At 41.1% G+C, this 18,694-nt stretch overlaps 1 protein-coding gene across 1 annotated transcript in view; it reads right to left on the bottom strand.

Annotated features, from left to right (window-relative positions):
* Nucleotides 1-16,526, bottom strand: part of LOC134620194 (alpha-2-macroglobulin-like) — a 38,800-nt gene extending 22,274 nt beyond the window's left edge. Inside the window, exons 1-12 of the mRNA XM_063466232.1 lie at nucleotides 16,447-16,526; nucleotides 16,187-16,367; nucleotides 15,936-16,089; nucleotides 14,095-14,147; nucleotides 13,971-13,991; nucleotides 12,079-12,244; nucleotides 11,919-12,003; nucleotides 11,670-11,820; nucleotides 9,646-9,763; nucleotides 9,443-9,552; nucleotides 9,179-9,346; nucleotides 8,713-8,940 (exon numbers count right to left, since the gene is read on the bottom strand). Coding sequence (XP_063322302.1) covers nucleotides 8,713-8,940; nucleotides 9,179-9,346; nucleotides 9,443-9,552; nucleotides 9,646-9,763; nucleotides 11,670-11,820; nucleotides 11,919-12,003; nucleotides 12,079-12,244; nucleotides 13,971-13,991; nucleotides 14,095-14,147; nucleotides 15,936-16,089; nucleotides 16,187-16,367; nucleotides 16,447-16,526 — 1,515 coding nt within the window. The remainder of the gene's footprint in view (nucleotides 1-8,712; nucleotides 8,941-9,178; nucleotides 9,347-9,442; nucleotides 9,553-9,645; nucleotides 9,764-11,669; nucleotides 11,821-11,918; nucleotides 12,004-12,078; nucleotides 12,245-13,970; nucleotides 13,992-14,094; nucleotides 14,148-15,935; nucleotides 16,090-16,186; nucleotides 16,368-16,446) is intronic.
* Between the last annotated feature and the right edge of the window lie 2,168 nt (nucleotides 16,527-18,694).

The raw sequence follows: 18,694 nt of genomic DNA, 5'->3' as shown, positions 1-18,694 counted from the left end.
TACTGAATCAAGTTTGAATGAGTCACTCACCAAAGTGAATCGGGGGTTTTGAGTCATTTGGTTCACTGAGTCAGTTGACCAGAGAGTGCAAAAAATTTACATTTTCACTCAAACTTAATTTGTTTCTCTTTTCATGTAAATCCTACTGCTAAGATGAGTGATTGAAAAAGAAAAACAACTATTTTATAGAGCAAAAAAGAGAAAAAAAAAGATTTCTAAAGGGAACATTTATTTTATTTATTTTTATTTTATTTTATTAGTATTTTCCTCACATGTGTCAAATATATATTTTCGCATCTAAATGTCGACTGAGCTGTGAGCCAGGGGGCGGTAATGCTCCTTAACATTGGTTGCCAACCAAGAAGAAGAAGAAGCTGTGACCCAAGAGGGAGGGGGTGAGTGAGTGAGTGAGTGATTTGTTTATCAATCAATCAATCAATCAATCAATCAATCTTTATTTATAAAGCACTTTTCATACAAAAAAAAAATGTAACACAAAGTGCTTTACATGGTTAAAAGCAGCCCACCCCACCCACCCTCCCACTCACTCCCCACACTCTCATTAACATAAACGATCATGAATACACACATTCCCCCCCCCCCCCCCCCCCACACACACACACACACCCACACACATACACACCTAAAGAGTAAAATTGGGCTGGGTACGCATTAGCCAAGTGAGGAAACACTATCACAGGGAGCTGTCTGCACCGGGAGCCGGTCACAGACTGCAGCCTCCAGGCTGGGCACACAGCAGGAGGGAGGCAAAGAAGCCCCCCAGCCAGGCTCAGAGGACCCACAGGGCCCCAGCAGCCACGGTCGATCACAGCCCCGGTGCAGAGAGCCCCCTCCGAGGAAACACTGGAGATATGACCTAATAAGAATATATACAGGATAAAGAGATAAAATAAATAAGAATGGGATACAATATAAATATAAATAGAGTAAGAAGATAAAAAATGAATAAGAATAAAATCAATAAATATTAGGTAAAACCTAAATTAATAATATAAATAGAATAACAGGATAGAATAAATAAGCATAAACTAAATAAACGTTAGGTGAAAGCTAAATTAAAAAGGTGGGTCTTGAGCCTGTTTTTAAAAACATGAACGTTCTCTGGGGCCCTGAGCTCCTGCGGCAGGCTGTTCCACAGTCGAGGACCATACCACTGAAAAGCTGCCTCTCCGTGAGTATGTGTCCTGACTTTAGGGACAATCAAAAGGCCAGTACCAGAGGACCTCAGGGTCCGCGAGGGTTCATATGGTAAAAGCAGATCTGAAAGATAAGAAGGCCCAAGACCATTAAGACATTTAAAAACCAATAAAAGAACTTTAAAATCGATCCTGAAACACACGGGGAGCCAATGCAGCGATTGTAAAACCGGTGTAATGTGGGCCCGCCCTCTGGTCTTCGTCAGCACACGAGCTGCAGAGTTTTGCAAAAGTTGTAAAGATGAAATATTCTTTTTGGGGAGACCAGAGAGCAGCGCATTACAGTAATCAATGCGACTGGTAATAAAAGCATGCATCAGCATCTCCGTGTTGGCCCGAGAGAGAATAGGGCGAACTCTGGCTATATTTTTTAGATGATAAAATCCAATTTTGGTTACATGTTTAATATGTGGGATAAAACCAAGCTCAGAGTCAAGAATAACACCCAGGTTTTTCACTTGTAGTGAAGGGCATAGTGAAAATGCCTGTAATTTAGACAAGAGTTTCTCTCTCTGAGCCTCAGGACCGATGATTAAAACTTCAGTTTTGTCCTGGTTAAGCTGTAAAACGTTGTCTGCCATCCAAGATTTTATATCTAGAATACAGTTAAAAAGGGCATCCATTGGTCTGGTGTCATCAGGAGACACGGAGATGTACAGCTGAGTGTCATCAGCGTAACTGTGGAAGTTCACTCCATGCCTCCTGATGACACCGCCAAGAGGGCGCATATACAAATTAAAAAGTACAGGGCCTAAAACCGACCCTTGAGGCACACCACATGTCATTTTATGGATCTTAGAGGAGCATGTATCCATACTTACCATAAAAGTTCTGTCTGAGAGATAGGAAGTGAACCAGTTGTGTACAGCACCAGAGAGGCCCACCATGTGTTTCAGTCTGTTTAAAAGAATAGCGTGGTCTACTGTATCAAAGGCTGCGCTTAGATCCAGTAGCACCAGGACTGAGAGCTTTTGGGAGTCCCAGTTACATCTAATATCATTTAAAACCTTTAGGAGAGCGGTCTCTGTGCTGTGGTTCACCCGAAATCCAGACTGAAATATCTCCAGGATCTGTCTATCATTCAGAAAATCATTAATCTGAGTGAAAACAAGTTTTTCTAAAATTTTACTCAAAAATGGTAAGTTGGATACAGGTCTGTAGTTATTAAAATCATTACAATCCAAATTGCTCTTCTTCAGAAGGGGCCTCACCACCGCCGTTTTAAAGGCAGCAGGGAAGACACCCGACTGAAGAGAGCAATTCATCATGTATAAAAGCTCAGCTTCAAAAAATCCATAAAGTGTTTTAAAAAGTGAGAGGGGATTGGATCTAAAAGACATGTGGTGGGTCTCACTGTGGAGAAAACTTTCTTAAGGTTCTCAGCATTAACCAGGACAAACCTGTCCAGTGTCTCCTCAGGTACAATCGAGCCCTCAGATGTGTTTAAAATCATATCACGAGAAGATAAAATATCACATCTGATGGTGTTGATTTTTCCCCTGAAGTGGTCTGCAAACTGCTCACAGAGTGAGTCTGTGGGGGTTCTTTGGGAGCTGTTAAAATCAGGGTTAAATAAGTGATCTATGGTGGAGAAGAGGACCTTGGGATTATTTTTGTTATTACTGATTATTTTGGCGAAGTATGAATTTCTTGAATTCCTTAGTGTATTATTGTAAATTTTAAGTTGCTTGCAAAGTATTTGATAGTTGATTTCATTTTTATTTTTCCTCCATCTCCTTTCTGCTGCCCTGCAATTTCTTTTGAGTTTTTTGACTTCTTCGTTTCTCCAGGGTGACACACGTTTTACGTTTATCTTTTTGGTGGTGAGTGGAGCAACGGAGTCAAGGCTTTTCTTCAGTTTGAGGTTAAAATGATTAAAAATAAAATCACAGGGTGCAGGTAAAATCACAGGGGGGCATTCGTCTAAAACCCTGGTAAAATTTGCAGCCACTTCAGAGGTTAGATAGCGCCTCCTCACAGTTCGCACCGAGGTCTCCCGCTGAATAAAACCGGTGATGTTAAAAAACACACAGTAGTGGTCAGAGACAGCCAAGTCAACAACAGAGGACACACTGGTGGACAATCCATGGGTGATGACCAGGTCCAGAGTGTGTCCTCTGTTGTGAGTCGGCTGCATGACGTGCTGGGTAAAATCCATACAATGAAGAATGTTTAAGAATTCTTTTGATGTAGGGTCAGAAGGATTATCTATGTGCAGGTTAAAATCACCGGTTAGAATGATCATGTTATATTTTGAGTGTATGTTTGTTAAAAATTCTGAGAATTCCTTGATAAAAGCAGCACTGTCTTTAGGTGGTCTATAAATTGTGACAGATAAAACTGGAGGGCTGCTAAAAACAATAGCGTGGAATTCGAAAGTGGTAAAATGATCAAATAAAATTTGTTTGGTGGTGAGTGTGTTGTTGGTGAAAGATGCAGTCCCACCACCTCTCTTACCACTTCTAATAGAAAAAGAGAAATTAAAATTTGGTGGGGAGGCCTCAGTGAGAACAACTGGTGCATCCGAACCCAGCCATGTTTCAGTTAAAAATAAACAATCAAGTTTATTATCTAAAATTAAATCATTAATAATAAAAGACTTGTTCAACAGAGAGCGGACATTTAAAAGTGCCATACTGATTGGGACTGGTGGATTTTTGACACTAGAGTTCAATGAATGTTGACATTTTTGAAGAGGCCGGAGGTTATTAATGTTTTTGGAGTTACTGGATTTATGATAATTGTGTTGCTCTCTGTTTGTGATTATGACGGGTATTGTGTTGACTGTGGGAGAGAGAGGTCCGAGTCCAGGGTTTTGTGTATTACTGTTAAAAGTGGAACAAATATAGGAGCTGGGACCAGGGGGACATCAGTCAGTGGCGGACAGATCAGCAGGTAATGTCGGTTTGGGGTAATGACAGGGCCGTGTGCGGGAGTGCTGTACGCCAAATACCAAATTGGCGGACAGCAAACGGCGTCCCCAGGCATTGAGGTGGAGTCCGTCTGCCCCAAAAAGATGCCTCCTCTCCCAGAAGGCATCAAAATTGTTAATAAAACCCACACCGTGGGAGACACAGGCGGAGGAGAGCCAGGTGTTAAGGCTGAGCAGTCGGCTGAAACGGCCTATCCCTCTGCCGCAGGTGGGGGTGGGCCCGGAGATAAAAGCACTCACCTGCAACTGACCGAGGAGGCTGAAGAGTTGGAGGAAGTCCAGCTTCAGCAGCTCAGATTGCTGTTTGGGGATGTCATTTGTGCCGATGTGGATGATGAGCCGGTTGGCCTGTGGGTGGGATGCCAGGATGTTGGGAATTCTGTCCACTATGTCGACGACGGTGGCTCCCGGGAACGACAGCGTGAGCACCCCCCTCATCCGCACGTTCCTGACGATGGAATCCCCGAGGACCAGCGTGGAGAGAGGAGGTGCCACCGGGGGCTGCTGACCATCTGAGACGCCCGCGCCGCGGCACCGGGGGTGTTCAGATGGAGATGCACCAACCAGACCACGTGAGTGACTCCCAGGTAGCCGCGCCGTGGGTCCTCTTCTCCGAGGAGCCGGGGTAAAGCACAGTTCTCCACGGCGAGTTTGCACCACGGCGTCGGGCTGCCCGCCGCGGCTCCGGGGACGTAGTGGTGGAGATGGCGCAGACCTCAGCGACACAGCGGGATGGCGAGGGCTAGCAGCCAGAGGAGGAAAGTCCACAGGATCCAGGACACTGAATTTATTCTCCAGCACTACCGCACCGGAGGGGTGAGGGTGCGAGAGATGGATCCTTCTGGCCCCTCTGCAGCCACCACGCGTCTCAACCACGGTCCATGGCGCCGGTTGGAGTGGAGTGGAGCTGACCAGAGCCTTGGGTCTGGCCCCTAGTTGAAACCAGCAGTTCTCGTCCGTGGCAGAAACACCAGCGACACAAGTTGAGAGCCTGGGTTGACTGTTGGCGGGATCATGGGACACAACAGCTGGGTGGTGCACTGTGTCGGCTAGCTCAGCGCTAGTAGCGGTGGTTTGAGCTTTGCCAAGAAGGATCGTGTCAAGTTCGCGTTCAGCCCCCTGGATTTGGTATAGCGTGGATATCCTTTGTTCCAGCTCAATCACTTTTTGGCTCAGGTTGATGCAGCTTTCACAACTGGATGTTGAGGTAAGTGGTGCCATTCCGAAATCTCGTACCGGTGACAGCGTCAAAACAAAAACTGCCACTTTAGCTTACGTTTAGCTAGTTGTGGCAGTTGCTAGCATGCGTGCATGCAGTCAGGATCACACCACTTGTTTACTTTCACAATCTTCACAAGATGCCACAAACCGAGCAGTTTTCCAGGGAGTTCGCAAAATTGTAGCGTCTTCTGACGGTCCTGGAATAAAATCTATCTGTCGATCAGACCGCCGTGTTAGGAGCTTATGCTACAATTCAGCCAAGAAACACAAGGAATGGACATTAGACCAGTGGAAATCTGTGCTTTGGTCTGATGAGTCCAAATTTGAGATCTTTGGTTCTACCTGACGTGTCTTTGTGCCACACAGAAAAGGTGAATGGATGGTCTCTACATGCATGGTTCCCACTGTGAAGCATGGAGGAGGAGGTGTGATAGTGTGTTGGGAGGGTGGGGGGGGGGGGGGGGGGGGGGGGGGCTTTGCTGGTGGCACCATTGGGGATTTATTCAAAACTGAAGGCACACTGAGCCAGCATGGCAACCACAGGATACTGCAGCCACATGCCATTGCATCATTTATTTTCCAACAGGACAACGACCCAAACACACCTAGTGCTGTTTGGCCAAGAAGGAGAGTGATGGAGTGCTGCACCTGATGGCCTGGCCTCCATAGTCACCTGACATAAACTCAAAGGAGATGGTTTGGGATGAGATGGACCGCAAAAAAGGCCAACAAGTGCTCGACAATGTTCACCAAATGATTAAATATGTGTTCATTCATAGTTTTGATGCCTTCAGTGAGAATCAATCGAAATAATTCAATTCAATTTATTTATACAGCGCAAAATCAAAAAAACTGTCACCTCAAGGTGCTTTATATTGTAAGGTAGACCCTACAATAAGATTAATAACAGGTATGATTCAAAGCAGAGAGGTCTATTAACCCTTTAAGACCTACCATAGAACCAAGTCCGCCAGAGCTTATATTATATTTTTACATGCTGTGGAGCCATTTTTGGGAGCATTTCAAGTTACTATACATCAATACAACCATTATAGCCCAAATTTTAATAATATGTATGCATAGTAATTACATAAATTGCAAAAAAGTGCAATAAACTACAAAAAAATTGAAAATCGTTTTTGTTTTTTTAACATATATTTCTAGTTAGAGAAATTTAAGAGGCTTATCCCTCAAAACTGTAAATACAAAAATGTTGCACAAACTAGTTTCCCACCACAGGAAATTTATTTTAAGTGTCTTCATAGTTTTATTTTTGAAATACACCAATTTTCATATACTGCAGGAAAAACGAAAATAAATATTATTTGCAAATTTGCAAAAAACCCAGCATATGCATCAAAATAAACTATTTCCAGCAGTGCAATATGAGTCCTAAGCATCCCAGAAACGACACAGAAAGTCAGAAAGTCAAACATAACTTTTAAAAACACCAGTATAGGGTCATAAGGCCACGATGGTAAAAAACTACATTTCCGCAAAATGACGTCACTTCCGGTTTCGGGCAGGTCATGGCAGACATGCGACAGTTCACGCTGATGGACGTAGGAAGTGTTATGAACAGCTGATCGGATCGGCAAAGCGTGTTTCTGGAATATTATGTTTTTGTTGCTGCAAGCGCTTTTTATGCAGTTTTTGCAAAGCTATATGTGGAAGGAAACTGTGACCTAGGATAAGCTGATGGCATAAGATGTAAGTACAACTCCTCCGGTTTCATATGCAAAAAAAATTATTGCGCTAGCTTACGTGGTTGCAGTGCTACCGGGGTTTAAAAATAGTTACGCAAAACGGAGCGTGTCCACTCCGACCGGCTTTAAAGGGTTAACACATAGTGAGTGAGAAAGGTGACTGGAAAGGAAAAACTCAATGCATCATGGGAATCCCCCAGCAGCCTACGTCTATTGCAGCATAACTAAGGGAGGATTCAGGGTCACCTGGTCCAGCCCTAACTGTATGACAGGACATTGGCCAATCAGATGAAAGGAAGAAAAATAGGGTCAAAATTTGTACTTGGAACTTGAAACTTGAGTGCAGAGTTTCTCACGTATTTTTTTGGCTAAGTCCACACACAAATTCTTTTTATGCACACATAAATTCTTTTTACACATACAAATCGTGATTTACAAGTACAAAATATTTATGACCACAATTCGAGCCCATACACATGCCACCAGAGACTGAAGACTCAAGCCAGAAAAACAAGCTAGCTTGTGAATAAGGAGAAAGAATATGGACTGCAACTGCTCACAATGTTTTGTAGAAAGGCGCACGTGGTATGGTTGTGTATTTTACTTTGTGTGTACATTTTATTGCGATTGTAATTTTATTTTGCTGACACAATATCTGTGTTTTCATTGCTTTTTTCACTGTAGTTTTTCACGGTGTTTGCTGGTGAAGACAAGATTAAAATTTTGGCTAAACATCAGTTGGAGCATGGCCCTTTATTCTACCCAAACATCATCAATAAACTTCAGGGGCAGTTACATCCAAGTTAGAGAAAGCTAAAAACGACTGCTGTGACAGCCATCATGTCCATTTGGGGTTTTAGGCTTATCATGTAATGCAATCAGGGCACAGACCCAAATGCAGAACTCAAGACACAGAAGTGGAAAGAAAAACAAGTGGTTGGTTTTTCAACACAACAAGTTCAAGATAGTCCACTGGAAATGCTAACTAAGGAAATACACTTCTAGGAAAAACTGGAATCCCAGGAAACAGTGTATGGGAACAGGAGAATAAATCCACAGAATAGAGAGGAAACACCTGTGGAACACTACTTTAACTCAATGGAGAAAAAGAGACAAGATAAACAAAACAAAGGATTAGAAAATAAAACAGAAAATAACTAAACATGGAGTCACTAAAAGACGAGACTTGAAAAGTGCAGGGGAAACACAGGGAAAGCACGATTAACTGAGAGCAGAACCCAGATGACTAAAACTACGAAGGCCTAAGAATATAAATACTTAACAGAGAGAGAAAACTAAGGATATCATGAACAAACGAGGCTAATTACTAAGCTGACAGAAAATGATGAGGGACAAAACAGAGGAACCAGACATGAAGTCTGTGATTCAGGAGACAGACGCCCTCCCTAGTTTTAAGTTTACGCTTTTTCCTTTTTGATAAAGCATATAGTTTGGGCTGGATCAGGTATTTATTCTGAAATAGATCGAGGCTGCTGGATTTCCATGATGGACTGAGAGTGTCTTCTTCAGTCATGATGGGCATTACAACAGTACTTTTTTAGCAAACACACAAAAGGTCTGGCCATGGTGAACTTTGTAGTTATGCCATAAAGTGACAAGATGAGCGATAACTCACCAGATAAATGACATCCACAGATCCCGGAGACTCTCCCACCATAGTGTAGTTGACTGATATGTCTTCTTCTGCATCACAGGGAACTGGTTTATCCTTCTTCTGCACCTCTAGAGAGCTGATTGTTTTAATATCAGGAGAAGACGGCTGGGACATGGATAATGTGTGAAATCCCCTGTCATAGTATGCAGTTCTATATCCTGGGTGGCCCAGTGTTGGTGTCAGGCTTGCCTAGTTGGGGATAGGAAACAAAAATCTAAAAACTTGATCTAAAACTAACCTTGGACAATGAGGCAGTCTTTATAAGACAGGGAAACGTGGAGTAAGATGAGTCATAAACTATTTCAGTATTGCCACTTTTTACTGTGGGAGGTATTTGGACATTTGAAGCTATGAGAAACCAGTCGAGGTTTCAGGCTGCTGTGATAGCTGCATTAAATTATAGTGTTGTTTCAGTGTGTCAGCTCACATGGAGTTGGATATCCTGGTCAAAGTTATCAGTGCTGAAAGAAAATGAGGCCACACCGTTGCTGTCAGTTGTCAGATTTTGTAGTGAGCGTGCTCGCCACATTTCTCCCGTGAACAGGTAGACCGGTGCGTCACAAACTGGTGTATTATTGTGGTACACTGCTCTGACCTGTTGAAACACACAATGCTCTATCAATGGAAAATACAAATAACATAAGTGTGCTTTGTATGACAAACTGAGCTGAAAACAACATGTTAGGCTCACTTTTCCTTCCACATTAGATCCCCGTTCCCAAACCTTGGGCATGTTAATGAAAGACACTTTTCCAAGGACATAAGAAATTGTGATTCTCTTCTCTTGAGGGTGTGAAATACCTGAATGTAGAAACGTTCATGTTATAATCCTGTGAATGCCTTTTTGGTTAAATACACATTGATGTGTCATTTTAAAGGAATAACACAACTTGCCTGTTCCCTCTTCTTCCACTTTGGCCCTGATATCCAGAACATCTTGAAGCACCTTTTGGTCCATTTTAGTAAAAATTGACATGTTGAAGGAAAATGTTGCACAGCCAGTCTTGTCTGCCTGGGAAGAACAATAAAGAAAGAAAATGACTGCTGTGTGCGATATAATCTTACTAGAATAAACCAAAATTAGAATCAAATCTCATTCACAATCGAATCTATAAAATATATTAAAAGTTCAAACTATGAGATTTTACAGAGTCATGAAAATCTTGAGCTCATTTTGAATTTGATGAAAGCAATATGGTTCAAAAATGTAGGGTGGGGGGACAAAAGTCTGGAGCGGTCAGTTGTATTAAACTAACACAGCTGAGGGAACATTTTGCAACTGATTATGTTACCTGGCAACAGGTCATTCACATAAATGTGTATAAAAAGATCATCATAGAGGCAGAATGTCTGTGAAGGTTCTCAGTCATCCAGGTCATCGTAGTCAAAGGAGCTTGCAAAGAAAAGCGTCTGGACTTCTTTAAGTTGCTTGAAGACATTTCACCTTGTCAGCTGGTAATATGATGATGTCGCGGTCTTTGCTCAGAGAAGCAACAACCTTCTTTTTTTGTATTGTGAGGTTATACCAGACGCTATCCAGACGCTTTTCTTTGCAAGCTCCTTTGAATAGAGAGGCAGAGTTTCTCAGAAATACAGATGGGCAGAGGTTTACAAATCTGCAAAAGACTGTGTCTACAAATTGTAGAACAATGACAGAATAATTTCATTCATGTAAAATTATCAAGACGGTGAATATCTCATCATCTGCAGCACATAATGTCATCAAAACGAGCAAAGGATAAGGCTGAAATCCACTATCAGATGGCTGCAGTCTCCAGGCCCTCGGGCAGCAATGCATGAAAAACTGTCATCATTCTGCCACTCAGATCACTGCATGGCCTCAGGAACACTTTCACAAATCAATATCTGTGCACAAAGTTCACCGTGCCACCCACAAATGCAGGTTAAAGCTCCATCGCGCAGAAGAAGTCAAATGTGAATGCGAACTGGAAACACAGCATTCTTTTCTGGGCAAAAGCTCATTTAAAACAACAAAAACTGCTCTGTGCTCAGATGATTCAAAATGTGAAATTCTTTTTGGAAAACACAGACACCATATCCTCCACAACCTCCCAAACATCCTTTGGAACTGGGCCTGTATAGCAGTATGATGGTATCACCTTACAAAACCACTGTATCGTTTAAATTTCCCAGCAGCATCTCATTTACATCCTGAAAATTTCAGTACTACTATATATATGTTATACAGTACTGTGAAAACTTCTTCACCCAACAACCTTTTTTTTGTTTGTTGACTTCCAAAGAGCCAAACTTTGTTAATTTCTTCCTGCTTGAGCAGTTTTTGTTTAGACTTTGGCTGCTTTCACATTCATTTCCAGTTCAGTCCCTGTACCTGATCATTTCTAGAGAAAGGTTTTTTTTTCATTCCTTTATTTGCATCAGGCACTTTATGTTGACCTATGAACCATCCAAGCACAACAAGGACACCTGCCTCAAGGGATTATTGTTTCTACACATAACAGACAACTTGTATCACATTGTTGAGCAGCCTGTTGCAAAAGCACATCCTTTATTCCCATGTCCTTCTTTGAATCTAACAGTGGGGTTTGAACTCATGAAAGCTTGCCTGAGAGACTTCAGGCTGTATTTCTATTTGTGTTTGCATGTTTCAGTAAACCCTGTAGCTATTCATTCTGCTTGTGTCAGTGTAACAGTCTGAAATTGTATTCTCTTGTGTGTCAGACATAATGAAACACACCACTTGCCTTAGCTCATGGCTCAATGAAGGCACATAACTCAGTATGTGACATATGAGACAATGAAACTGTAGGAAAAAAGTGAAGAGAACACCAGCTTAACTGAGTACAGCAGGCAATGCGTGTGCTGTAATGCTAATGCAGTGGCCTGAATGTACCCAAAGAATCAGAGAAAAAAGAGAAATGAAGCCATAACTGTACCTGCTTTGTCTCTGTGTGGCAGGAGCCACCCATCTCCCATAGGGCCAAAAGATCGTAATCGTACATCGATATACCAAAACCGCTATACCTATTAATAGGTCGGCACACATTAACTGTAACGCGTCCTGGTACAGGCTGTCCATACGTGTACCTATTTAAAGAAAAATAAATAAACATTATGAGTCATTTGCTCTCCAAACTACAGATTTTCAACAACACATAATTTGTCCTGAAAGAACTTTTTCTTACTTTGCACACACTTCAGCTTCAATGTCTTCCTGCCCAATACTCACTTCTTCAGATATATTTACTGTCACATCAAATTTGGGTAAAACTGGGGAAAAATATGAATGTCAGCATTTTCACTCCATTACAACAAAGAATTTAAAATTAAATAAGACTGACTTACCATACTTCTCCACTTTGAAGTTGTGAGATATTTTCCTTTCACCCATTGACACAATGATCTGGTACGGTCCCTCACAGGCCTCAGTGTCCAAGGAGTAAGAAAGCTGCAGTATTCTGCTATTGGATGTTTCATTTAGCCACTGTCCAATCCTGTTACTATTTGGATCCTGTTAAATCAAATGACAGTGACAGCTAATACACATAGTAGTTTTATAGATATATACACACACATACATATATATGTATATATATATATGTATATATATATAGTTTCCCCTGCCTCTAAAATGACAACAATGCCAATGAAAAGGCAGGTGTAAAAACACAATAATTCTTTTGAACATTTGTTTATTTGTTCTGTTTTCTATAATACCAATTAAAGGAATAATAAGGCGGTAATGCCATTGTCAGCTATGAGTCACAGGGAGCTAGCTTCCTAAGTTTACTGGCAGTGCAAAGTTGTGGTGACAGCAGGGCTTGACTGGTAATCTGGAATTCTGGATATTTTCCTGGTGGCTGTAAGACGAGTACAACTCTTTGTTGTCAATATCATTATACAGGCTTACAGACTGGCTGGAATGGCAGCTGCACCTGACCCTACGACAGTGATTCCCAAAGTGTGGGGCCCGCCCCCTAGGGGGGGCGCAGAGGTATTGCAGGGGGGGCGCGGCATGAAAAGGGGGGAAAAAAAACAAAACAACAACGCTTGGACACTGCTAGCACAGGGCGCCCACACAAACGCAAAGCAGGAGATGAAGCATCGCTGAATATGTTTCCAAACCAACTTCATTCTAAGCCAAAGACTAGAAAATATGGTGAAGCAGATCTTCTCTTTGGTTTCACCTGCACAAGTGCTGAGGTAGGTCTCCCTGCATAATTAGTTTTCCCTGCACGGGAGCAGCGCTGGGCTGTTCAAATCACGGAGAAACAGTATCCTACAGTTGTTTATGTTTTTGAACCCATTTTGCAGAGGGATTTTTTGAAAAATGTATTGATAGCAATGTTGAATATTATTACACAGGAAAAAAAACAACTACATGTAAAAAATTACACCATGATGCCTCTGCCTTTCTAAATGCAGGGACAGTAACTGCCTGTATATATCAGCGTGTAAAACCTGCAGAGTCAGATTAACAGTATTTCGTCTCTATCTGCCATTCTGCAATTTATCCCATGTAAACAATAACGTGGCGCACAGCGTGACATGAAAAAAGGCACATACCTTTGACGTTGCGTGACAAACTATATTCCTTGCAAACGCAAAAAAAAAGGAGTTTTAAAAAATCTCAGTTCTCGTTGATTCGATACGCCGTTTACATGTGGCCGAAACAGCTGCGTGTTCAAAAATACCCGTGTAGGTGCGGACGGAGCGTAAAAGAGTTGGTAGTTTATTTTCTTACTACCTGTAATTTATTGCAGATTATTTGTATTTGCTTAATTGTTTAATAAATGTTTGAGGTTTGATATAAACCGCAATGGAGCAAAATATGGGTGTGTGTGGTTGAAGGATGTGTTTGTGCGTGCGTGCGCGTGCACGCGCGGGGGTGGGGGGGCGTGAACATTTTTCTTGTAAAACAAGGGGGGCCCAGCAAAAAAAGTTTGGGAACCACTGCCCTACGAGCACTGACAGCAATCTCACTACTTTTCACTTTTACTTAATAATATTTTAAAGTAATGCTACTTTTACTTGAATAAAATTTTTCGATACTCGACCCACCTCTGTATATATGCGACCCAATTTGTTCACTTTTTAAATTGTCAGTGACTTGGAGTAATACTGCAGAAGCAGTGTGTATATAAGCAGGGAGCAATCAAGTCCGACTCCATGTGTTCAGCATTGTGTTGATACATTTACAGCAGAAGTAAAAACCTTTTCTGGAGATATTCCCTTACCTGAAGTTCAATGACATCATACTGAAAGAAAGAACCAAAGACAGGTGGAGTTCAGAAATTGTTGTGTAAATCACTGCATGTCAATTCTAAACAGCATCATTAATAACACTGTTCAAAAACTCACCAGCTGATTGGCCGGTCGCATGTTATTATCCATGGCAACGACTCTGAAATTCACTGTGAGAAAAATTTTAAAGAGATTATCTCTCTGTTTCTCTCATTATACTTTAAAACAAAGATCTATTAGGGTTGGGCCATGATTGCTAAAATTAACTAAATAAACACATAATTACATAACTAATTAAAATTGAAATAATTAATTAAATATCTAAACAATTTTATTATTAATAAATTATGTATTTTGTTTTTCAATTTTTAATTAAATATTTCATGGTTGCTGTGCTGCAGCGCATCGTGATCTGTCACTGCAGCTTATCAACAAACACAACATCAGATTTTTACCCTACACAGCAAGTCAATGCAGATCTCAGATAATGGACTGATATGAATTGGTGGTTATGTGGACAGACCGACCAAATGCTTGAAGGTTGCACTACATAAAAATAATAAAATCATATTTGGTGACATGGCAAGTATTTTAAAATACTGCTTATGGTGTAGGTCCATCAGGTCCAAATGGCTGTGTGCATTAAGCAGGGCACACTAAATAAACAGACACCAGGCCAAAGCAATACTTTGGACTTTGTCTAAATGGTCTGTGTCCCTGAGTTTGATGGGTGACTGATAAAACTGATTAATGAACACTGAAGAAGAGGAAACACAAAATAATTAATTAAATTGAAAACCAATAAATGGACAGTGAAATAATTAAATATCCTTGTAAATAATCAAAATGAGAAAAAATTAATTGAATATATAACAAAGTCATTAAATATGTGTTGGAAACTGGAAATTAGACATAAATACCTAAATATCTGTTAGTGTACACTCAATCATCCAGGTAAAGAAAACCCCAAAAGTTGATTCTGTTCATCAGGATGTTTTCAGTGGATAAACGTTGCGTCACTGATCCAGGTGACTTCTTCAGTCTCAGCTTTCCCCAATCTTATAAACAGTACATTTGCATAATGACTGAAACCAGCCCACTGAAGGAACAACGTGCCGTTCGCTACATGGAAGAAGTGCAAAGCAGAGCTCTGGTATCACACCCTGGCTGGAACAAAACAAAGTCACTGGTTCATAGTTTCCCCACTGAAAACAACCAGATGAACAGAAACTTTTTCAGATCATTCAAATAATTTATTACATTTTTAAATAAAATCACTGATATTTAATTAATGTGTATTGTGTGTGTATATATATATATATATATATATATATATATATATATATATATATATAATTTATTTAAATTTAATTGATATCACTAATTTATATTTTAATTAACAAGACATTTAATTTATTTTCTAATTATGTGTTTCATACATTATGGCACCCGTGGCCCTCCATATCCTTCCCTCATGATTTTTGCTGCTTTGAATTCCATGTTTGAACATAATTTAATTGTGAACAATAAAACTATTAAAGATAAAACCATTAAACTTTCACATAAAATGAATTTGACTCTGTAATCGGGGACAGATGGTACAAAAAATAAATCATGTCTGAGTAATATAATATGGCCTTTGTCCTTTGGGGGGAGTTGTGCACTCTGAGTATTCTGCATGTTTTATTTTGCATTACTGTGAATTTTTAAAATAGTTATATTCAAAGATGGACTCAGATTTCAAAGTGCGAACAAACATCTCGGTCGATGGACCGTATTAAATATCTTGAAAAGCGTTTGCTAAATGAAGCACAACTTTCACATCAATCACTGTATGTGTGTCCAAATTTTGGACCATAAAACTTGTTACACAAATTGGAGACGGTGGAGCAGCGGGCTCATGATGATGAAATTTGAATGAACTACATGTCTTATATAACATAGTAGCACATTGTTACCTTTTTGTCCAGGGAGGTAGATGGGTTTATCTGTTTGGATGAATGTGAAGGGATCAGAGGCTCGGATCATCACTTTTGTGACTTGTGTGGAGTAAAATGTGTCTCCTCGTACCTCCACCTGAAAATGTTGCACCTCCTTTTGTACCAAAGGAGCCTGGGACAGTGTGATATTTAGATAGTCATCAAAGCCAATAAAGCATACAATAAAAACTAACAAACACACTTTGTGTGTGAAAGTGCTGGTTGTGGACCTTAAACTGAACACAGGTTTGAAATTCTTCATTTGACGTATGCGTGAATAAGGTCGTGTTCTTCTCTCGAGACTTCAAAGTGACAGTCATGACCAGAGTCCCACTGGGCTGTCGGAGAGTTGCACAGAATTTGGCCTCAGCTCCAGCTTCAATAACTGCAGGAATGGCCACCAGGTACTGGCTGCATACAGCATCGCACATACAGCAGTTACTGCAGTGAACAACTCACACAGACAAAAACAGGCTGAAGACAAACTCACGGTTCAGCCACTGCTTGATCCACATGCATCCAGCTCAGGAGGACACACAGAGTGCAGCTCAGGATCCAGAGACGGTCCATGACTGGTTGTGAAAATTCTCAGTGTCAACTTCTGCTAAATATAGGCTGATCGTCCCCACCCACATACACTGTAACAGCCACGTGTTTGAAACGCACTCATGTACTCTGATCTCCACAAAGTCAATAACTTACACATTTACAAAATCCCAATCCTGCTTTCACCACTGAACACTAAACTATAGACAACAGTAAAGTTTGTGGTTGAGTGTAAAACATTACAGTAACATACAGTGCTCCCAGGTGATGTTTCTAAATCAGCTCCAAGTTTAATGCGGCTGTTACAAAAAGTTATTTCTGTTCTGAATGTTCCCATGTTTGACTTAGCATCAGTGCTGGGATACACCGCTGTAGTCTGTAACTACTGATATTTTCTAAAATCACTGGGAGTTACAGTGGGTGTAACTCCTTTTACCCAATGTGGGATGTCTGACTGTGCCATGTTTTTGACCTTATTTTTCAGGAAAGACTAAACAAACGTTTGTGTAGTGATAACAGGCTCAAAAAGAACTGGTGGATTCATCAGTGATGTCACAGACTGCTGTACACACTTTAAAGACAAAAATCACAATGTTTCTGTAAGAATTCAAAATGAATCATGTTAAACAGCTTTTGTTGCACTTTGGTAAACAACACAGATCAAACTTCAGCCACTGAAATAACTGCAGTGACAGTCACACTGCTGAGTGTGGATGGATATCTGGTCTGGTTTTTAAACTGTAACATTGCTGAGAATGAGTCATTATCTCTGACCCTCTGGACCCAGCAGTGTTACCCCATGTGATTCTGTTTGCCTTGTTTGATTTGCCTTTACGGGAAAAGGTTTTTTGTTTGTTCTGTCTCACTAAGGGGCTGTGGTGGGGCATGCTTTACACACATACAGATGTGTTAATCTATAAATGTTAATACACTTTGTTAATACTTGTTAACAAATGCAGAAAATAAAGTTTGTTTAAAAACAGTTAAATGAAAGACTGAAGTCTGTACTGATATACTGAATATTTGCTGCTGTTATGATATTATTAGATATTTATTATGATACATTTATTTATGACATGAGACATGTGCAGATCAACAATGGATAATATATCGAGTGTGGGAGAGAGTACAACCATGCAGCATTTAGAGATTGGAAGTACTCACATTACTTTGAGTTTGATTCCATAAAAAGTGACAAAAACATTAGAGTCCACTGTACACTCTGTGTGGGAAGAAAACTCCTTTCTACAGCGACAACGTTTACAATGCCTTTGAACATGAACACTGCAGGCTTACTTGTTGTTCCTAGAGTATTTAAAAGTAGAATGGGAGGCAGAGCCTTCAGTTTTCAGGCCCCTCTTCTGTGGAACCAGCTTCCAGGTTGGATTCAGGAGACAGACACTATCTCTACTTTTAAGATTAGGCTTCAAACTTTCCTTTTTGCTAAAGCATATAGTTAGGGCTGGACCAGGTGACCCTGAATCCTCCCTATAATTGTTAAAAGGCCGAAAAACTCTCTTGAGGTCAATTACTGATGTGTCCTGAAATCTGTATGTAAAACGCAGTGTAAATAACAGGTAATAAGTTGGCTCGTGCTGCTGTCTCAGAGTCCACTGAGGGTGGTAGAGTCAGCCATAACCTTTACTAACATTTTCTCAGGATTTAATGACGAAACATGAGGCGACGGAAACATGACCGTGTCAGTTTCCCTAACCATAACCACACTGCTTTTTCACTGCCTAATCCTAACCGAAGACTCTTTCCAGTCATCTTGCCTGGCTGTGTGTAACCCTTTCATAGATGGACACAGTATGCCCCTGGACCCGCCCCAACACATGGACAGTGAGATCCCAGCCAGATGGAGCACAAGATCCATAGAGGCTGGGGTCTATCACACCAAGTAAGGCCCCAAGTGAAGGCTGTATAAAGATGCACCAGCACATAACAGCAGGGTGCTAGATGCTAGCAGACAAGGCATACATGGAACGCCATAACCAAGTGGCCGGCATAGTGTACAGAAACATCTGTGCCGAATATGTCCTGGAAGTCCCGAGGTCAAAATGGGAGATGCCCCCAAGGGTGGTGGAGAATGACCGTGCAAAGATCCTGTGGGACTTCCAGATACAGACGGACAAAATGGTGGTGGCTAACCAACCGGACATAGTGGTGGTGGACAAACAGGAGAAGATGGC

Source organism: Pelmatolapia mariae, linkage group LG3_W (genome assembly GCF_036321145.2).
Source record: "Pelmatolapia mariae isolate MD_Pm_ZW linkage group LG3_W, Pm_UMD_F_2, whole genome shotgun sequence".
Lineage (NCBI taxonomy): Eukaryota > Metazoa > Chordata > Actinopteri > Cichliformes > Cichlidae > Pelmatolapia > Pelmatolapia mariae.
Note: the sequence above shows the minus strand (reverse complement) of the source record. Positions and strands in the feature narration are given on the sequence as shown.